Source organism: Macaca nemestrina, chromosome 6 (genome assembly GCF_043159975.1).
Source record: "Macaca nemestrina isolate mMacNem1 chromosome 6, mMacNem.hap1, whole genome shotgun sequence".
NCBI lineage: Eukaryota > Metazoa > Chordata > Mammalia > Primates > Cercopithecidae > Macaca > Macaca nemestrina.
The window spans coordinates 166162463-166185522 of record NC_092130.1 but is presented as its reverse complement, the minus strand read 5'-3'; the positions used below and the strand labels follow the sequence as shown (position 1 = coordinate 166185522).

The window sequence follows — 23060 nt, the reverse complement described above, 5'->3', positions numbered from 1 at the left end:
TGGTGTGGCGTGGTGTGCTAGAACAAAAAGGAGCGTTGGGATCGGGCAGACCTGGATCCAAACCTTCACCTCATCGCTCCCCAGCTGTGCAAAGCACCACCTCTCCCACAGCTCTCCTTCTTGCTCCTCTGGTGGAACAGTAAGAATAATATCCATCCCATAGGGTTATTGGGGAGTCAAGGAAATGTACATAAATGCCTGGCACATGAGCAGATGACCAATAAATGCCAGCGCTGTACCCCACGTGCTGTTCCTATATGCCATCGAGGGCAATTTTCAAATGGCTCTAACGTATACTTGTCCTTTTTCTTTTGTTAAAGGGGAGGATGGAATTCTAGCACACAGGTGGTGGGGGTTCCATACTTTTTATGAGAAACTTGAACTGAAGTATTCAAGAACAAAAACTGTGTGTTACAGTAGCCACCCAAGATGACGCTCATGACTCAAAAAACAAAATCCAGGAACACACCGAAGCAAGAGAAAGTGTTCTGCTTCGGATTTATGTGCTTCTCTTTCCAGGAGAACATGAGCAGCTTCCCAGGACATGGAAACTGGCAGGGGCTCTGGCTGGAGACATGCTGACAGTGCAGTTAGGGCTCCAGACCGCTCCCCGCGAGGCAGCCCCTGGACAGGGGGCCCTCGTGGGCAGCCATGAGCCTTCCTCAGGAGCAGCAGTTCCAGAGTTGGAATTAATTCTCCAGAGGGCAGTGGAGGAGGAAGCCAATGAAGTAATTCTATTTGTTCAAACCCAACTTGAAAGAGGGAAAAATGAGTCAACTCTTTCTTTGGAGTGGCTGCCAGTTTCCAAAGAAAGTCTGTTCGATCAAGGAGCTCCCCATCTGAGATGGGCAGGCCAGGCACGGGTGTGGTGGTGACGGGTGGGGTGGCACATGCATAACGATGAAGGGCAGGTGAGGGCAGGCTGGGTCAACACAGAGGCAGCGGCCCTGCAGCCACTGGGTGTGTCCCACTCGGCTGCCACGTGGCATGCTCCATCATCCTCTGCCCCCACGGTGAAGAGGCCGGTGCTGGCTCCGTGGACATGGAAAACGGAGTAGGAGTCAGAAAACCTGGATTCTAACACTAGCCCAGCTTCCAGCGAGTTCTGTGCCTTTAACCTTTTCTTTCTGTGCCTCAGTTCCTCATATGATAAGCAAGAAGGATGTATGACATGCATGACAGGTTTTCTCCCATAATCATAAAAATATACAATTACATGATTATACGTCACTGAACGAGATCTTTATGGTTTCCTAGGGTGACTGTCAGGTAATTTAAAATTGGAGAATTACTTGAGCTCTCAAGAAGAACTGGACATCAGTTTCGGCACCCCCTGCCCCACCAAGCTGATTATAAGCCCCACATCCCCAAAGCATGGCCTACCTCTGTGGCTGCAGAACTGCCACCAAGGTCCCGGGAAACAAACAGGTTGACAATAGGCCGACTGATTCTCTGTGTGGCCAGAATGAGAGCCAAAGGCCACCAGAAGCTCAGCATCTTTCTTATTGTTGCATCTCCCTACATTAAGAAACGAAGATAAAAGTTACCTAAACTTTACAAGTAGAATGGAAAAAACAATTCAGAATCAAAGCTTTTCCTTCGTATGTTAATCACCAGCCAATTCATTATACTTGAAAGTAATATAAGGAAAAGTGTCTGTAGACAAGCCAAGTTGAATTAAAATAAAATGTTCAGTCTTAATAGAAATTAACTGAGACAGCTGGCAAGCTGCTGTGAAATTAAAACACACACTGAAATTTAATGGATCCCAACCACTCTTTTCCATACTGGGACTCAGGGAATCTCTAACCAAGGTAGAACCCACATCTAGGGCCTAAGAAACAGGTTTGAAATTAAGTCTTTGTTAATCTCATCAAATGGGCTGGCCAGAAGCCATGTCAGGAAGAGGTAACTCTTAGAAATAAAAAAGTTATTATAATTTATTTTGGAATCAGCTCACAAAAATGTGCCTAATTATTTTGGCAGTGTAGAAATTGACTACAGAGGTTCTTATTCTCGGAGCTCTCATAGACGTCATGTAAACTGCTCAAAAGCATAACCAAAATAAAGGCATGTAAAGAACAAGGGATTTCTAAGACTTCTGTGGCAAAGGTGTGGGATATCTTTAAAGCCTGGCTTTCATTATGCAATTTTGGTTTTGATTGTTCACAAGGGTGAGAATTACATCATAGAACCATCGTGGCCACTTTATTTCCTTTTGCTGGTGGCTAAATGTTAAGAGACAGATTGTTACCATCAAGACCAATTTGTGGTTGGCCTAGTGATGAGATAACTAGATAGGATTTCACTGACAGCCTGACCTTGGATGGAGGTAAGTGGTCAAAACAATTACTGCTTGACACCACAAAGTAATGTGTGGCCCAAGTGGGGATCAGGGTAAGGTGAGGGGATGAATTTAGGGCTGTAGATGCCTTACAGCTAAATGCAGACAAACCAAATGATGTCTCATACCTATGGGAAGGGAAAATTAGCACACGCAGAAATCAGATACGGTTTATACTTACAACAAACAGAATGCTTTGGTCATCTCTCTAAGGTTCTCTATCTCACTCCTACTTGTTTCTTATTCAACTTTCAGGGCACAGCAAGATCTGCCTCCTCCAAGGAGGCATCTTACACTACATCACTACAATCCTTCTCCCAGTGTTAGTGGCTCCTAAATCCTCATACAGGTGATGTGCTGTCTCAGATGACTGTTTAATTGTTGCTTCTGTATTGTTCTGACCTGCCAAACGGGATATGATGCTGCTTGAGGGTAGAGACCATATCTCAAAATTTCTGTGTTGCCCTATGGTACCTAATGTTGTACTCGGTCCCCAGGAGGTACCTGAATAAGGGACTGGTACATTGAAGAAAGTATAAACAAAGCCTGGATCCCTGCTATAAAATTAAACACAGTGAAATGTAAACTCAAAGGTAACGTGGGTCCTGAAACCTTTGTTGACTGCAGAGTAACTTAGAAGAGCAAGAGAAACCACGAATGTCGTATCTATTCCTTGGCCACAGATTCTCTGTGCCTCTGTCTCCTCCTGTGGGATAAGGAGACTGGACAGTGACATCTCAGATCACATCCATCTGTTTGAGTTCATTAATTCTCCAACTGTCTTTCCCGGCAGACACCTAGCACTCAGCCTCTGGGTATGACTCCTGGCCAATTTCATGTTTTGATGTCACTGATTTCTCATTTTCTAAGAGGTAGAACACAGTTTTATTCTACTCCGAGTCTTAGATCACGGTTGGGTTGGCAGACGTACCCCCAGCTCCGGGCCACTTCTGTCGGGGATGATGTCGTGGATGTTCTTGTAGTAGCCCAGGCACAGCGTGGTGCAGCGCACAAGTGCGCCCATGTACAAGGAGAGGATGGGGATGAGCAGGGGCTCCCGGCATTCCAGGTGACTGTGAAGCAAAATGGCTACAAAAACAACCTGAGAGAAGGGAGAACGGGAACAGGTCAGAGGGGAGACGCAGGAACCGATCGACAGAAGCACAGGGCCATGCTCTGGAACCTGAGACAGACCTCTGAGCAAAGACCTTGATTTTTATGCAAAGAGAGGCGAAAACTGGATGATGGCCTAGTGTCGCTCTCATGTAACTCAGGTGCAGATGTTTGCAGTTCACTGGAGGGACACACTGATCATTCTGTTATACCCACCATGAAAATTCTTTCAAGCAACTACAAGCATCTTTCAAGGCATCGTTTTTAAGGTTACTGCTTAAAAAACAATCTATGCAATATGTTTTCACGAGTCCCTTGGCAATGACTGACTGGAACACATAACTTAAAATAATGACAGCACAGAAAAGCACTGCATGTTTGCACCAAACCAAGAGATTTGGTGCAAGATGTACTATTGTGTGAAACCTATTAACTTAGTAAAATTAAACAAAAACAAAACAAAACAAAACAAAAAAACACCCCTCGAGAATTGCCACTGAAATGGGAGGCATTATAAATAATTTCCATTTTACCATTGGTGATTAGTGATTACTTGCTATTTATGCCAAGGTGGTATTTCAAAGTACTGTGCATGGAATCTATTTACTCATTACCAACTTAAAGTAGCTTTTCCCTCTCGAGGCTGGACACTCACGTGTGTATGTAACACACACCAGAGAACTAGGCTACATTTAACAAAGAAAAAAACAGAAGTGATCAATGATGTATACAGGAAAACAGACAGTAATGTTTATAGGATCGAAGGCACTAAAAATGGGCTGGGTGCCATGGCTCACACCTGTGATCTCAGTGCTTTGGGAGGCTGAGGCTGGAAGATTGCTGGGGGCCAGCAGTTCCAGACCAGCTTGGGCAACATAGTGAGACCCCATCTCTATAAAAGATTTTTAAAAATGAGCCAGGTGTGGTGATGCGCGCCTGTAGTCCTAGCTACTTTGGAAGCTGAGGTGGGAGGTTCACTTGAGCTCAGGAGTTTCAGGTTACAGTGAGTTTTAATTGTGTCACTGCACTCCAGCCTGGGTAACAGTGAGACCCTACCTCAAAAAAGAGCCACTGAAAATTCTGCCAAAAAACACCAACAGTAATAATTATAAAACAACTTATATTAACATTTAAAATACTAACCTATAAAAGTAGAATAGGTTGAAATAACCAGAGTCAGGAGAGAATGAAATTACAATAATGTTTATATCTCTATCCAATGGTACAGTCTCTAAAGCAAGCTTCACAATGTATTAACCTCCCTGTCCTGCAAAAATCAGAGAATCAGCCCAGCTTTTGTCTAGAGTCCTCCTGGGATCCAGTCATTCCAAAGACCTCAGAAGCATACTGAGAACAAAGGCAGGACAATGCATATTCCTGAGCTACATCAACCTTAATGGCTAAATATCAATGGAAAAAACAAGCTGAAGCACGTAAAAACCAGGACTGCAGCGGTGGGAGGGCCGGTGGGAAGGAGTGTGTGACTGAGGAGGGGATAGTCAACAGAGAGAAGATTGGGGAAGCTGCCTGCTGTGTTTAATGGCAGGAAAGTCATTAGTAAGAACCATCTAGGTGGGCTGATGGGGGTGGAAGTCAGCCTCAAGTAGGTAGAGAATGAAAGGGAAGTGAAAAAGACAGTGAGTAGAAGCCACCCTCCCAGGAAGTTTGGCTATAAAGTGATAGAGAAGTGTAGCTAAAGAGTTAGGTGAAATACACAGGAAGCTTCTTGTTGCTGTGTTAACATGGCAGAGATTTGAGCACAACAGGACAAGGGAAACGATGCATGAGAAAGCAGGGAACAGGTTCCTGAGAAAGCAGCACAGGCCAGGACCCAGAGGAGTGGCCCTGGATGGGGGGAGGGACACTTCGTCCCTTACAATGAGAAGAGAATGGGGAGGATGCAGGGCTGGAAGGTAAGTGTGTAGGTTTGTTGGCTGGAAGGTGATGAATTTGGTTGCTGCAACTGACTCTGTGAGGTGGGAAATGAGGTTATATGTTGGGAGGTGAGAGGCAGAGAAACACCCTCTGAAATAATTCCTACAGAGTCAGCAGAGGTGAGGGATAAGATTGTGCATTCACAGTTTGATCAGTTTGTTCCATGGTGTAACCTTTTGCAGAAGCACCACGGAAGTGCAGGAAGATGCATAACACAGGGTTGGTTCAGAGGAATTTTCTCGGAAGGCTGAGATGAAAAGGCAGGAGATAAGGGAATTTACAGGAATGCAGGGGATGTACACATTATGATCTGACCAGCCTTGGAATGTCAGCTGACCTTGAAAGGCAAGGGCTGATGATAGCTGAGGAGTTACAGGATGGAAATCCGAAGACGGCAAACAACCTTGAGATTTCTCACCTTGATATCAAGCAAGCTAAGAAGGTCCAGATGACCAGGGAATAAAACAAAAACAGCAATATGTTTTCACGAATCCCTTGGCAATGACTGACTGGAACACATAACTGTTAAAATAATGACGGCACAGAAAAGCACTGCATGTTTGCACCAAACCAAGAGGTTTTTTGTACTATTATGTGAAACCCATTTATTTAGTAAAACTTGAAAACAAAACAAAACAAAACAACCCCCCCCTCGAGAATTGCCATTGAAATTTGAGGCATTATAAATGATTTCCATTTTATCACTGGTGATTGGTGATTATGTGCTATTTATGCCAAGGTGGTATTTCAAAGTACTTTGCATGGAATCTATTTACTCATTACCAACTTAGGTATGTTTTCATACCTAACAAATATTTTCAGGTAATAAGCGGAAGCCTGAGGGTAAAAGACTTTAAAAAGAGAATTTACTCCCCTAGCCAAATTGTGGTAGGAACTCAAGCAACAAGGTTTAAAATAACTACTCCACCAGGCACAGCCTGAAGCCAGATGGCATCTGAACTTGGCTTCCACGCTCCCACTAACCAGATCTGTTTATTCTGAACTTGCAGGCCTTCCCTCAACAGGCAAGGGCCAGGATCAGGTTTAAAACAGAGGAGGAAAATGGCTGTAGGTGTATTGGCAAAGTCTTTTTCAGAGATACGCTTTTCTTCTTCTGTCCTTGGATGGCTACTATGTTTATTTCAGGCAAAGTTAAGGAATTTTTTTTTTTTTGCCTTTAAAAAAACACACATCTACAAATGTGTGCTCACAAATGCTCACCAACTTGCTGATGCCAGTGTTTGAAATTAGAGAGGCTTACTGAATTTCAAATGAAGTGATTAGAGTGAATAAGGCAGTCTAGTTCATCTCCCAGAGGATACAGACAGTAAGACTGGGACAAAATTCTCTACTCACTCTTAAGAAAATTAACAAAGACATACCAAAGAATGATGGTTGCTAGTATTGCTAGTATTTACACACATACACACACACAATGTGTTAGTAGAAATCCATTTAAACTACTTATAATAGTGATCCACGGAGTAAACACAATTAATCTGGAAATTATTGGTCTTCATACTAACAGTTCAACAGTAGATTATTTCAAGAAGGGGGCTAAGAGATCAGGGTGTGCAAGAAAGGAAAAATGTATGGAAATGTTCATAGAACAGAAATGAGACTGGGCGTGGTGGCTCACACCTGTAATCCCAGCACTTTGGGAGGCTGAGGTGGGCAGATTACCTAAGGTCAGGAGTTTGAGACCAACCTGGCCAAAATGGAGAAGCCCCGTCTCTACTAAAAATACAAAAATTAGCTGGGCATGGTGGCAGGTGCCTATAATCCCAGCTACTCAGGAGGCTGAGGCAGGAGAATCACTTGAACCTGGGAAGTGGAGGTTGCAGTGAGCCAAGATCATGCCATTTGACAAAAGCGAAACTCCGTCTCAAAAAAAAAAAGAAAAAGAAAAAAGAAAGAAATGAGAATTTGGAAGGGCATGTAGAGATATAGTCTAACCTCCTCCTCTATGAAGAAATCATTCTCCCAAATCCCTGACTGTAGGAACTTAGTCTAACTTATAAATCATAGGAATTCAATCGATTTTTCCACTAAAATTGTTCATGCTCTATCCTTGGTAGAAGAAGAAAGGACAGAAAGCCAGGGTTGAGTGCCAGGGCTCAGAGAATTGGACCCAACAGAGAGTGGGATGTAGGCCTTCTTCTCAGACGGCGTGGAAAGGCAGCTGAATCAACTTCCTGGTTCTTTCTAAATGTGGGGAAGTGACCTGTGAATGGCAGCTCTGCATGGTAACAACAGAGGATTATAAGAACGTTTAAGAATAATTCCTAAGAGCCCCTCTCTCTAGAACACAGTGACATAGTGTTAGGCCACACAGAGGGCACCCAGGCAAGTGCACAGTGACCCTAAGACATGCCAAAAGGTACTAGGTATGACTGTAGAGTCACCTCACATGCAAGCTCTTTAAAAATAAAGGTCAAAACCTCTTTATTTAAATTTAAATTCTTACAGCCCGTATTCTAGCAAGATTATACACACTTTTATTACAGAGAGTTTCCTTTTCTCAACCATTTAGCAAATATGTATTGAGGTCTCTATGTGATATAACAGTGCTGGCAAAACCAGGTCGAATGCAGAATGTACTACACAGTGAATGAATGTAAATCACACATCAGTTACACATGCCAGAAGGGGACTCTGAGGAGCTCTGATTGACACACAGACCATATTTACCTGAGCTATGACATCTGAGATTGAGGCACATCCCACCAGGAAACTGTATTTGTGTTTTAAGAGAATGCCAGCATGGGTCCATGCCTGCCAGAAAGAAAAGAATTTGGCATGAGATACACCTTCAATATTATGCGGTTTCTGGCTGATGCGATTTACTGGACATTCCTGAAATATACTTTATAGCCCCTCAAAGCCTTAGCGCCAAGGTCTGATAAATCTTTGGTTGGTAAAATTACTGTAACTTGATCTGGTGCCTGGTTCTACGTTAGAGTTTTCCAGTGGAGTGAAGGACTGCACGCAGGTATTTATTTAGCACCAATTGCATGCAGACTAGTGCACTATTAGGTTTGTACGCCTGGCAGGAAAGCTGAAGGAATACCAAGAATGGAGGAAACGCAATCTCTCTCTCTCAAGCATCTCAGTCCCAAAGCAGCATCCTTCCCACGTGATGCACGTCATCATGAGGGCTCTCATTTGGGTCTGAGTTATTACAGTTATTACCGGCGCTCACTGACTGATTAGAGTCTACTGTTTTCTTGCCTTCAAGTTTGGGCAGGATCTGACCTGACACTTTGGGAGATGAGGAGGAAGGTGCTATGAGGGGAGCAGATGAAAAGCCCGGGGAACAGCAGGTCTGGAGAAGGTTTCAAGTTCATGACGGGCTCTGTTTAAGGATCACTCTTCTTACCTTCAAGGTTGATTTGGACTGATACAGAAATGACATTTCATCTGAGCTACACACAATGCGACAAGCAGGGTCTATTCCCCAGGTCCACGTCAAGACTTAGCAGAGCAACAGCTAATTCCCTGCCCATCTGCAAATCACGGCTGTGGGCTGGCTTTGTTGTCTGACAGCCACCATATAATAAGCTTCCTGGCTTTAAACATTCTCTCTCCAACCAATACATCAGCGCCATGCTGCTGGTGTGAGGGGGTGGGGAGGGAGGAGTTGATCTAGTCCTTATAAATGTTCATTATTTTCATTTTTATTAGCCATCTCGTGCTGTTATACCAGGGTTTTGGGGGGAACTTACAGAAGAAACATGGAAGAAAAGGGTACCAATTACAAATGCTCTGGTGTTCTGTTTGATTTCAGAAAGTCTCTTATGGCAAATAAATACAGCTGAAGGGACATGGACTACCAGGTCCTTAAGAATCTGCAATCCACTTTTACTAACAGTCCTGAGTTCCTGGAATTCACCGTATAACTGTAACTCTTCTATGTGTGTAGAGTCCCACTTCTAACACAGATGGGAGGACAGACCTCAGAGCAACAGCATGGACCTGGCCAGGAAGCTGGGCTTCGACTCTTTAGGGATGTCAGAAAGGCCACTTCCTTCAGTTCTCTAACTGGGCCACCACTATGGGCTAATTCAGGCACTGCAGGGAAGCCAGTTATGCACTTACATCATGCATCTAACTGCATATAAACTTGAGGTGGGGTGGTAAAAACTATACAGACTAACATATTTTTAAGTCTCCTTCCAAGAATAATTCAAAATGGAGCCAAAGGAAAGGTTTACTTTCCAGCACTGGACCTTATTGGAAAACATATACATATATCTATTTTTTTCCTTTTCTGCTAAGTCTTTTTTATATTTATAAGACAGCAGAAGAGAATGAAAGCGCTGTTTAAGCACTCCTCAGTATCATGACAAAGAATTTATGGAAGTGGGCAGCCCTGAGCTAACGGGGTAAAGCTGGTTATTAAAATAATGAATCCCTGCCAATATGTTCAACAGATTCTTACTCTGAAACTGAGGGTGTCTGTGCCACACAAGTGGTAAGTTTATCAGAAAGTGATTCTGATCCTTTGATCCTGAGTATATCAGAAAAGAACTGTGTATCTGCATCAAAATTTTCAAATGGGCTTTCCTGCCACCTACCAGAACTTGTGGCAAAATTAAGTACACTGACAAGATGGACTGGTTAAAAGTCAACAGACAATTGGAACCTGAGTACTCTGCTGGTGGTATAGCTGCTATGAAAATCAGTCCGCTATTTCCTCAAGAAATTAAAAATCAAATTTGCATATGATCCAGCAATTCCACTTCTGGGTATATACCCCAAAGAACCAAAACCAGGGACTCAGATATTTGCACACTCATGTTCATAGCAGCATTACTCACAAGAACCCAAAGGCGGAAGCAATGCAAGTGTCCATCAGCTGATGAACGGATACACAAGATGTGGCCTAGACATTCACTGGAAAGTGACTCAGCCTTAAAAAGGAAGGAAATTCTGACACCTGCGACTACATGGATAAACCCTGAAGACACGCTCAGTGAAATAAGTCAGTCACAAAAGGACAAGTGCTGTATGATTCCACTCTTTTGAGGTATCTCAAGTAGTCGAATTTGTAGAGTTACAAAGTAGAATGGAGGCTGCCCAGAGCTGGGGCAGAATGAGGACAGAATCTCAGTTTTGCAAGACGAAGAGTTCTGAAGATTGGTTACACAACAATGTGAATGTCCTTCTTGACATTAAGCTGTACACACAAAAATAGCTAAAATGGTAAATTTTATATTATGTATATTTTACCACCAGCTAAAGAAAAAGAAAGAAAGCCAATGATCTTCTCTACTCACCATTGCATCCATGAAAGGAAAGGCGGCGAGGTACAGGAAGGCCCTTCTCGTCTTGCTCCCCACCGACTCGTCCACATGGTGCAGTTTATTGATAATGTAGTATCCTAAATCACTATAAGCTGCAATGGGTCAAAAGGCATATGTGGAAATATTTAGAAAAGGGTATCTTTATATTCTTTTTATTTCAAAAGCAAATGTAGTATTTGTTCGTCGCAGAAAAATGAGATACGCAAATAGAAAAAAATGGCCTATAATCTCATCCCTCTACCCAGAGTGAGTCACAGCTAATGCTCTGGGTTCTAATCACCAAGTTCTTTTATTGTTCTGTGTTTTAACATAAAAATGAGATTGTATTACACGCACTCTTTTGTAAACCATGATCATCTTTTCACGATATGCTTCTACATTTTATTTCTTTGAATTCCCTTCAATGAACTGAATTTCTTTTTGAGAGTTTGCTGAGTATCAGCTTGCCCAGTCTCCTACTGTTACACAGTTAGGTGGTTTCCATCATTTTGATACTACAAAAGAATGCTTGGTGGCTAGGTTTGAAGCTAAATGTTTACACATATTCTTAATTATTTACTAAGAGAAAATTTCTAGATGTTAATATGCCTTTCCATAAAACTTTAAAGCTAGCTTTTTCACACTTGCCAGTTCTTTTATTTCACTTTTTGGGAAGAGGGTGGCAACTTAGGGTATAGTCCTGCATGCTGGAAAATGGCATTGCAGAGGTGCTTTTGTAGTCCTTCCAATATCAGAATTTGTTACCAGTGACTAGAACACAGTAAGCAGTAAGCCAGTACGGGCTGAATGAATGCATATGTGTCAAATAGGAATAGGGAAGAAGAAGAAAGGTCTCCTAATGTATTAGTCAGGAATCCTGACAGATCTTATTACCAAAGGTTAAATAAAATATTGAGCTATTTTTTTAGCTCATTGATAGAGGTTTAGATTATATATAAAAATAACAGGCCAGGCAAGATGGGTGACACTTGTAATCCTAGCACTTTAGGAGGCTGAGGAAGAAAGATTGCTTAGCCTAAGAGTTTGAGACTAGCCTGGGCGACATAGTGAGAGACTTGGTCTCTAGCAAAAAATTTTTTTTTAAATTAGCCAGGCATGGTGGGACATGCCGGTAGTCCCAGCTACTTGGGAGGTGGAGGCAGGAGGATTGCTTGAGCCCAGGAGTTCAAGGGTACAGTGAGTTATGATCGTGCCACTGTCCTTCACCCTGGGTAACAGAGTGAGACTCTGTCTTTATAAGAAAGAAAAGAAAAAAGAAGAGGAGAGGAGAGAGGAGGGGAGGGAAGGGGAGGGAAAAAAACAAAAGGAAAGGAAAGGATAGGAAACAGGAAAGGGAAGGGAAGGAAAGGGGAAAGAGAAGGAAAGGAAAGGGAAGGAAAGGAAAAGAAAGACAAGAAAATAATAATCTTCATGTTTTTCACAGTGTCTTATGAATGTTGTAAGAGTAGGTGTGCCTACAGTTTTCATTCTCTTACAACTATGGGTATTAGAGGTGTGAGTAAGTGGTTTCAAGAGGTGGGAGGCTGGAGTGACTACAATCTTCAGAGAGTGAGGTGGGCCAGGTCGAGGAGAGTGAAGGAGGAAAGCTCCTAGTCCTTCCAGGCAGGGTAGAGGTGAACAACCAGAAGGTCAGCTGCCAGGTGAACAAAGGTGCCAGGTGTCATGGTAGCAGGGCCATCAGAACCACTGAGGCATCAAGAAGAGAAATCCAAGAGAGGGCATGTCACGTGGCAGAAAGAAAAGAGACCTGGGAAGATGGGAGTAGTTACAGCAAGGGACATGGATGGAAGGAGGCAGCTGTGACGTCCCTGTCGTTTGGATCAGAAGCTGTGCAGAGACGAAAAGGGGATTAGTAGAGGTTTGACCTGGGAAGGCGGGGAGGGAGAGCTCCTGTCTGATTTTGCGGCCAGGTAAGAATTGCATTCAGACATGAGCTAAGCTGGCTTAAACACAAAGCCAGAATGAAGATGTTACTTAATCATACAAATGGTCAACTTTGGGTGCTGAACTCTGGAAATTTTTTTCAAAGTTTATTGTTGCTGTTGCTGTTTATTTGCACATGTGTTTTCATTCAGTGAACAAATGTTCACTGTGCAGGGACCTGCAAGGAGACCATCCTGACCTTGCCCACATCGCTGTCCCCACACCCACCTCTCAGCTGAGGCCACTGGCAATGGTAAAGGCAGCTGTGCCAGGCGAGTAGAGCAACGAACACAATGCCAAGTGCAAGAGCACAGGGCTGGCTAGGAATAGCTCATGAGCTAAAATCCCCTGGTGAAGGTTACGGTCACTATAAAACACCAGCTGAGGGGACCTGACTGCTGTGGCTGAAGCTGGGGACTATGGAATTGGTAAAAGGGGAGTGTTATAAGCTGAACTACGTCCCTTCAAAATTCAGATGCTGAAATCCTAACCCCTGGCATCTCAGGATGGGACCTTATCTAGCAATAAGGTCATTGCAGATATAACTGGTGAAGATGAGGTCATACTGGAGTAGAGTGGGCTTTCAATCCAGTGACCGATGTTCTTACAAAACGGACATTCAGATACAGAGGTAGATGCACACAGGGAGAACGCCGTGTGAAGATGAAGGCAGAAACCGGGGTGAGTCTTCTACAAGCCGAGGAACGCCAAAGATTGCCAGCGAACACCCAGAAGCTAGGGGAGAGGCCTGGAAGACAGTCTTCCTCCCATCTCTCAGAAGGAGCCACCCCTGCAGCACGCTGACCTCAGACTTCCAGCATCCAGAACTGTGAAACGCTCAGTTTCTGTTGCTTAAACCACCTGGTTTGTGACACTTTGTTACGGCAGCCCTGGAACACAGGTACAAGCAGCTTCTGAGAGAGGGAGAGAGAGGCTTATTTTCATGTTAAACTCTGGGGTGGCAGGAAGATCGGATGGGACATGTGAGTTTCAGCAGCTGAGAGCAGGGCATGCAGTCTGCTTGAAGTACCCAGAAATACAGAGATAAGCTTCCCCCTGCTGAGAAGAAAAAGAAACTCATCTGAGGAAGGGCAGCCCCTTTAATTATCAGGCCTAGAGATGCACTGAAATGTGACGACGTGTGACAGCGGTCACGTCTCACTCCCACCTTGAGCTAATAATGACCTTGAAACCACTTGCTATGTGGGCTCCAGATGAACTGATGCCAAGTAGCCATAAAATGCCATATGCTGGACACCACAATCCATACCCTATACCGTAAATCAATGAGTATTCCCGTCAAGCGACTTCGTGTTGGCCCATTCCTTGTCCCCTTTTGCCTTTTTTCTTTTGAGACGGAGTCTCGCTCTGTCTCGCCCAGGGTGGAATGCAGTGGCGCAATCTCAGCTCACTGCAACCTCCCCCACTGAGTTCAAGCAATTCTCCTGTCTCAAGTAGCTGGGACTACAGACATGTGCCACCACACCTAGCTAATTTTGTGTTTTTAGTAGAGATGGGGTTTCACCATGTTGGCCAGGCTGGTCTTGAACTCCTGACCTCAGGTGATCCACCCATCTCAGCCTCCCAAAGTGCTGGGATTACAGGCGTGAGCCACCGCACCCAGCCCCTTTTGCCTTTAAAAACCTGCTTGTAACAAAGGTTGAAAGGAGCTCTCCCCAAGGCCACTGGGAAGTGTGTCCCAGGTGGCAATCCTCCATCTTGGCCCAAATAAACTCTCTATATAATTTAACCTCAGTTTCTTAAATGTAGCTACTTATTACAATAGTTTAACAGAAACATCAAAAACCATGCCTTCATGCAGAATAACCGGGCTAAACATGTAATATTTACAGGGTCTAAGGACTGCTGGGGCGTTCGCCATCTACTCTCCTGGGGATGAGCCCCGCCCAGCTTCCTGGTTCTGTGGGAAGGTGTCCCCAAACTCTTGCCTTCTTCAGCATCCAGGGCTTGTCCTAGCTCCCTGGGTTTCAGAGTACTGTGGGACCTATGAGGCTTGAGGCTGCCTTTGCTTCTTTTAACTTCTTTTTATTTCAGTCTCTTCCTCTTTCAGCTACTCCAGGACATATTTGAAGGCCACAGGAAGAAGCTTTCCTTCACAGGTTTTCTAACGTCCTTCTACGCTTCCCCTACATGATAGAGGAGTCTGATTATAACTAGAGAGGTTACTTTACCCTGGGAGCTGTGAGTATAAAATCCCAACAACTGTTTTCACCCACTCTCTTGGGGCGACTCCCTCCCTCCCATGCCCCTGAGCTATTTCCAGCTAGAGCTATTGGGGGGGTGGGGGGCAGGTAATTTGTTTAAAGTGCTTTGCATAGAGTCCATGATTACCAGGCTAGCTGCCTTAGCAATATTTAGCAACCTTCAGCTTCTATAAACTGCCTTACCAAGACTGTTCTAAAACAGCCTGTATTCCTTATGAAGAGCAGAACATTACAAAAAAAAGTAAACAAGGTTTTTGAACAGATGTAAACAAATTTTATGACACTGCAACAGCAAGAAGACAGTGACTTGACCTGTTTACAGGTCGACAGCTTTGACCCTCCTAAACAAGGGACACAGAAAATGCCCTTCAGATTCACGGGTCCACTGACCTCAGCCAGCCAGGGCCATAGGCCCTTTCTGAATCAGTGGTTCTCAAACCTGTTCATCCAGGAGCTGTTACAAACCATAAAGTGTCAGTATTAACCGAAATAAGTCTAGATACATTTTTCCACATCCAATAGGCAAATTTGAGAACCATTATTCTAATTCAAATTCCCAAGTTCTCAATGTTTAAAAGTCTCACAGGTGCTGTTACTGACCCACCGTGACCAGCTTGCGAGGCTTTTCATGGGAGCAGGTAATTTCACCCCTGCGCTTCTAGGGTATTATTTCCAAGGTATGTGTGTTTATATGGCTGATAGGCCATATTTAAATCACTTCAATAAATACGTGTTGAGTGACTCGTATGCATCAGGTACTACACACACTAACACAGCTGTGAAGGGGACAGTCTCCTGCATCTGGGCTGGGATACAGACATTTAATATCACCCATCTATAATCTATACTAGGCAACACGTGTCCAGTGTTGGGGATGGGAGGCATAAATATCACCTAGGTCTTGAAGAGATACCTTGAGATATCTTGAAGAGATATCTTGAAGATAAACCCATGCACAATGTAAGTAAAGTAACTGTGAAATTTTAACACAAGAACAAGAATTCTGTCTCACTGGCATCAAGACTTGGTGGAGTGGAGTTCAGAATAATTTATTGCAGGAGATCTGCTTCTTTCTAGAGACCATTTCTTATTCATGTTTGAATTCTCAGGATCTAGCCCAGTGTGCTGACTGAATAAATGTTGAAATCCATAACCCCTAAAAGAAGTGACTGGGAGGCTGGGCGCGGTGGCTTACGCCTGTAATCCCAGCACTTTGGGAGGCCAAGGCGGGCAGATCACCTGAGGTCTGGAGTTCAAGACTAGCCTGGCCAACACAGTGAAACCCCGTCTCTACTAAAAATACAAAAATTAGCCAGGTATGGTGGCAGGCGCCTGTAATCCCAACTACTTGGGAGGCTGAGGCAGGAGAATCACCTGAGCCTGGGAGGCAGAGGTTGCAATAACCCGAGATTACACTACTGAACTCTAGCCTGGGTGACAGAGCAAAAAATAAAAAATAAATAAATAAACAAATAAATAAATAAGTAAATAAAGTGACTGGGATATACTGGTAGCAAAAATATCCCTGAGTCTTCCCTCTACTTATATCCCTACTCTTTGTCAAATGATTTGGCAGCTCCTCACACTAAAAGTCAAGGTCTGTTCCCCACCCCGTGAATCTGGGCTGGCCTGTGATTTGTTTTGGTCAGCAGTGTGGGTGGGAGTGATGGTGGGCTGGTTCTGATTCCTGGCCTCAGGAAGCCATCAGGTGTGCTTCTGTCCCTTCACTTGGAGCATCACCACAGCCATCTAAAAGAGCCGTCTAAAAACGCCCAGGCAAAGCTAGTGGAGGATGAGAGACTATATGGAGGAGAGCTCAGCTGTTCCAACAGAGGCCATCTAGGATGGCCGGATGTTCGCTAACAAGGAGCCCACCAAGGTCAGCAGAGCGACCTCCTGACCCTCAGTTGACCACAGAGGCATGAGCCTAGTCAAGTTCCAAAGATCCACCCAGCCAACCTGTAGTCTTGCAAACAAAAATAAATGCTTGTGTTTTGAGCTGCTGAAGATCGGGATGGTTTTCTACATGGCAATAAATTGTAAGACCATACTGACACTGTCCGTTCACTCCTAGCACCCTCGTTGGTTTAAATTATGGCTAATTATACTAATTTACTCTTTACAGAGCTGGTTAATAACCCATGAATAATGGAAAAGTTTGAAAAGAGAAGTCTGGCAAACAGAACTGGGCCAGAAATTACTTCAGTGGCTCACTGGAAGGGCACAGGAACCTGCAGTTTTGTTCCCCTGAATTCTGCTGCCTACCCAGGCAGCTTCAGAACATGGCAAGGGCCTCACAGGTTACTGTTAAGAATAAACGTGTAAAGAAAGTTAAAATCCACAGCAGCGGTTTCGACATCTTCATGAATTAGGAGGTTAGGCAATACTAATTTCCATGCACGTGAAATTAATTTGGACCCAAATGGAGTCAAATGCAAGGTCAGCATGCTTTCCTCCATGCACCACAACCACTGGCCTAAATGAAGGTGTGGTGATGCCAAACCCTGGGCTCTGTACTCTTCGTTTCTGTTTTGTAACTGAATCTAGCAGGACAATGCAGTTTTAAAAAATGGTGTCTATGACAGATCATGGCTGTAGTTCAGCTAAAAAAGAGATACTTGCAGCTGCTCAACAAGGGCCAAGAAATACTCCCAAGGCTTGTGCAGTTTGGGTATCTCGAGCCAGGCTACGGGTGTGCATAGAATGGACAGTAACTCTTGTCCGGTGGGCCGGGCGCGGTGGCTCACGCCTGTAATCCCAGCACTTTGGGAGGCCGAGACGGGCGGATCACGAGGTCAGGAGATCGAGACCCTCCTGGCTAACACGGTGAAACCCCGTCTCTACTAAAAAATACAAAAAACTAGCCGGGCGAGGTGGCGGGCGCCTATAGTCCCAGCTACTCGGGAGGCTGAGGCAGGAGAATAGCGTGAACCCGGGAGGCGGAGCTTGCGGTGAGCTGAGATCCGGCCACTGCACTCCAGCCTGGGTGACAGAGCGAGACTCCGTCTCAAAAAAAAAAAAACAAAAACAAACCAAAAAAAAAACTCTTGTCCGGTGGACCTTCTAGACTTCAACTCTCTCAATCCAACACAATTCCAAGTGTCTGCTCTATTGGCTTATTGCACAAGGTTTGGCTGGGCGGGAAGAGTTGCTGGGCACATTCTCTGGGGCCATCTTTCCCTCGCAATCTCCACCAAGCATTCCCAGGGAAGTGTCTGAGTGATCAGTGGAATGTACCCCAGCCTTGTCTGGGGAAATCCACTACCAAGCGCAAAGTTCTCAAAGATGGGAGAATGCCTAGCTCAATAGTGGGGTCAAGAAAAAAAAAAAAAAGAAATGTAAGAAAAAATAATTCCTTAACTACAGTAAATCTAATGAAAAGGACCTAGTAAAAGGTTCCTTCCTTCTTTCCTTTATTGAGGCAAACCCAGTGAATGAGGGATGACACTACAAAAGCTTTTAGTGCTCTTTGACCTGAGCCTATTTCAATCATCCTACTGTGACCCATTAACTGATGCACAGAGGGGACACCGCGTTAGTGAAAGTGAGAAGATACATCTGCAACTGATTTTTCAGAGCTGGTAATGTCCGCACTGGAAATCCCTTGTAAGTGAAGAAGATCCTCCAGGGATTGGTAAATTATTAGTAAACAGTGAAAAGTACGAAGTGTTGAGGTTCATCCAGACTGGGGAGAAAAAGTCTAACATAGAGAACATCATGTTGGGATGATTTTAGATGGCTATAGCAAAATATTCCTTATAGCGCACAGGGAAAATTCTTGACTCCGTTCTGTAACAAAGATAAGGAAAAATTAGACAGTGTTGTGCTGGCCGGGTGTGGTGATTCATGCCTGTAATCCCAGCACTTTGGGAGGCTCAGGTAGGCAGATCGCTTGAACTCAGGAATTCAAAGACCAGCCTGGGCAACATGGCAAAATCCCATCTCTACAAAAAAAAAAAAATTAGCCAGATGTGGTGGCGTGCACCTGTAGTCCCAGCTACTTAAAGAGGCTGAGGTGGGAGAATTGATCGAGCCCAGGAGGTCAAGGTTGTGGTGAGTTGTGGTCGCACCACTGCACTCCTGGCTGGGCAGCAGAGCAAGACTCTGTCTCAGAAACAAGCAAACAAACAAACAAACAAATTGAAGAAAGTGCTGAAATGCACCTCATCCTTCAGAGACGGTTGAGAAATGACTCAATCCATGAGGCCTGTCCCAACCCCAAAAAGAAAATCTCTTCCTGCTCTATGCTCTCACATGTCAAAAATAAATGCCTTTGAAAAATTAGAAGAACTTGCTAAAAGGAAATACATTCATTAAGGTGATGGGAAACTAGCACTTAAAGAAATGTTGAAGACAATTCAACTACTTTTGCCTGGACAAAAGACTAGAAAGAAATTAATTTAAACCTCAATGTATCTCATTTATATTCCCACTCTGAATTCAGCATGATGAATTTACAATACAAGCCTTCCTGTACTTACTTAGGCCCCACCCAGGAGCTGTACATGTAGGAAATATATGCTCATTTCAATATCAGCCCCAGCAAATATAATTGGAAGACTGCTTGAAATCATACAATGGCTTTTCAAGTCAAATATACTGGGAGTATTTCCTTTTCTGTTTTATCTACCTCAGTGTTCCCCTGTCACACACATAGTTATCTAGGAGCTGATTGCTGAAGTAGAAATATAAGTAGCTGTTTTCAGGATTACTAGGAAGTGAAAATGGGTGTAAACGTCAAATATAGGTGATGCATAGAGACTGCCATTGGAAGGGCAACGTTCAATGACGTAGGAAAGCGGTGGGAAGAATGGCTAGGGGGTGGAGGGACAGCAACATCCCATCATGGAACTTGTGGCCACGGTTATGGGAAAGAAAATGGGCAGGATCTGGATATAGAAAAGCTTATAGGATTACTAAAAACAGAAGGAGGCAGAAAGGTGAGCAAAGATGCCCGACGTAGCAGATGGCAGAGGCAGGAGAGTGGCTAAAGACTTAGGCAGAAGATGGTAAGGAGGCCAACACTCTAGAAAAGCGTACGTCATTAAAATCTGATTTTCAAATGTTCCAAAGAAATTCATATGTGCTTTCATAGCAACTGTGGAAAACATTTGTTTGGTGGATGGAAAAATGCTGTGATTGCAGAAGTATAAAAACGAATAATGATTATTAAATATATATGAGATACAGAAAACCATTTTGGTTTAAATTTAAAATTTTGTAATTATATTTTAAAATTGAAAAGCTAAAATGACACTGATTTTTATTTCAATGACCACCTTTTCTTCCCAACAACTGCAATAACACGGGATGCTTAGCTTTTCTCTTCCAGAATTACTGACAACTGATAACTAGCTGTTTAGTCCCAAAGTCTCATTCAACCATGGCTAAATAGGGAATGTTGGATTATTCATAAGTCCAAGTAAAAAAAGAGCTAGCAGCAAAGGGAACTCATTTGCTCATTTAAGGAAGCCCCTTATTTTACAAAATATATGGCTTTTTTTTTTTTTTCCAAATACTGTACATGTACTCTTTGAAAATGGCTCACATCAAATGTAGCAGAAATTTACTTCAAATACAGGTACCTGTGCAAATACTCAGTCCACGGTCAGCATTTAGGGCATAAACTGAGGATATCAGAGGCAGCTCCTCTTTACTCCATGCCCTGAAGCTCTAAGCACAAATTAAAGGATCAATATCAACGCTTTGGCTGAGTGTCTGGTCCATCAGCAGACACACTCTCTTCCACACTGCTCTTAGCACAAAATTTTATGCCACATTAAAAAGGAAAACCGCAAAGGTCTTTCCTTATTTACATTCAGATTTGCAGTTATATGAGTAAGCATTAGCTGCCATGCAAACACATTGCAAATGGTCTGGGTTAATCTTTTGGTTCCTTTATTCACCACTGACAGCCATGCGTTTTATACAATCAGCAACAATTTTGAGGTACACAATGGGTTTATGAAGTGTCATTCACAGTGTTTTATGTAACTGGCTTCAATAGAGGTACCACTCAATTTTTATGCCAGGTAAGCAAAGCTGCTTTAAAGCCAAGACATTCAGAAATCACGTCCTTAAGGCTTTACTCCCAGCACGAAAGCAGCAGCAGCAGGACTCCAGCCCTGAAGGAGAGCTGCTTTTCCAGGGTCTTGGTTAAACTGGAGGCCAGTCACTGTATGTACGATACAGCTTTCCTGTTGTGTCATGGAAAGAATGCTATGACAAAAGTATTTAGTCTTGTTTTTGAATAAAATGGAATAAGATCCTAGAACAAATTAATGTAATAAATAGAACAATCTGTCATTTGTTCTCACTGCTGATAAGCATTAATTCTAAATAACAGTCATTCTATTTTTATTCTTAAGATTCAATGACCCAGTACAGTGATGCACACGTATCTCTAATTAAAGCACCTGCTATTTTATTGGCCTTACCAAATGTTATTCCTAGGTGTAATCGCCTACTAATGAAATCACTCTCTTTTACTTTGGGAATCAGAGACACAAAAACTACAGCTCCCCAGAAAAAACACATTATTGTCTTAAGCTAGGAGCACAAGCACTTTCCTTCTATTCCCTGAACATTTCATAAGAAATGTGATAATTAGTAAAGAAACCACTTATCTCAATAAATATATTTAAATCAATGAAAAGGAATAAGAAATTGCCAAAGCTAGATTCGTCAGTGGCGGTCGGCGGCCTCACCTATCAGTGTGTGAAAGACGGCAGCGATGGCCCCGGCCACCACCATACACAGGACGGCTTTGGTCCTGTCTCGCTTGCTGTTCACAAACACCAGGCCCACATTTTTGAAGTCACTCATAGGACCCGTGAAGAACTTCATGAGGGAGTACGCCAGCCCGTAGCTGGCCAGCATCTCAACTGCATCCTCCTTGACAGCAGCAATGCCCCGGTTCAAGGCCTGGGAAGGGGGAAAAAAACCCACAAGTATTAGAAACGTTGTCTCTTCTCTGGGGAATCATACCTCTAAGATGAAACTTAGCAGATCACGTTTCTATAGAAACATGAAGAACTTATAGGGTACATCTCATATAATTGGATAAAGGTGATTGGTTTTCATTTTCATCTACATCAGCTTCAGTTTGAGTTTCTTTTTGTGAAGGAGATACCTGTCCACTGCAGTTAAAATAATAGCAAAACACCAACAAATAGTTTATGCTAATATTGAAAAATAATTCTAAGAAGTTTTGGTTAAAAGTTGATTTTTTTAAAAAACTAAAATGTTAAATTTTGTTTGCAGGCTGAATCGACATAATGGCAACAGACACGCTGGAAATGAGTCTAACGGTTTATATCAAGGGGATGGGTTCTTTTTTCTTTAAAGAAGGGGGGTGTGTGTGTTCATGTGTGTACATGTAATCTTAAATACTTGGTATACGTTATGTATTCTTCATAGCAGAGTTCTATGCTATGAAAAAAGTACTGAAGGAATTTATTATATTCTTCATTAGTGCATGTTGTTTACCTGATTCCTACATTTTGGCCTGAAATACGTTCCTGAGCTCTATGCAGACACATATGAAAAGAACACCTTTAGACTAAAAAACAAATGTTTTTGGATAATGGTTATACAGGAAGATGCGGTCGTAAAATACCCTGAATACTTTAGACACCCTCCAAGACAGACCCTCTTAGGCACTGCAGGCCTTGTTGGGATGGTACTTCCAAACTAACTTTCCCACCCCGTAGACAAATGAGTAACAGCAGACCAGTGGGAATGGATGTCCAGATAGCGACAGCTTTCCGACTGAAATGCCTCTAGAACACTGCCTCTGTCATTAGGAACAGGCAACTATGCAGAAGAGCAGGCTTTCTGTATAGTTATATATTTGTAAAAAACAGACTGTTTTCAAGGCAGTTTTAGGTTCATAGTAAAATTGAGCGGAAAGTACAGAGCGTTCCCACATATCCTTTGCCCCCCACAAACACGGAGCCTCCCCTGCTATCAACATCCCACACCAGAGTGGTACATGTCTTACAATCAACGAATCTACGCTGATACATCATTATTACTCAAAGACCAGACAGTAGTCCCCTCTTATCCTTAGGGGATACATTCTAAGACCCCCAGTGAATGCCTGAAACTATGGAAAGTACCCACGTTTTTTCCTATATATACATACCTATGAGAAAGTTTAATTTATAAATTAGGCACAGTAAGAGAGTAACAACAATAATCAAACAGATTATA

General features: G+C 43.3%; 1 protein-coding gene across 1 annotated transcript in view; it reads right to left on the bottom strand.

Annotated features, from left to right (window-relative positions):
- The window catches only part of LOC105492320 (ANKH inorganic pyrophosphate transport regulator), a 155269-nt gene that overhangs the window by 35370 nt on the left and 96839 nt on the right, over positions 1-23060 (bottom strand). Inside the window, exons 2-6 of the mRNA XM_011759333.2 lie at positions 21554-21770; positions 10672-10790; positions 8084-8167; positions 3276-3446; positions 1384-1518 (exon numbers count right to left, since the gene is read on the bottom strand). Of these exons, the coding sequence (XP_011757635.2) occupies positions 1384-1518; positions 3276-3446; positions 8084-8167; positions 10672-10790; positions 21554-21770 (726 nt within the window). The remainder of the gene's footprint in view (positions 1-1383; positions 1519-3275; positions 3447-8083; positions 8168-10671; positions 10791-21553; positions 21771-23060) is intronic.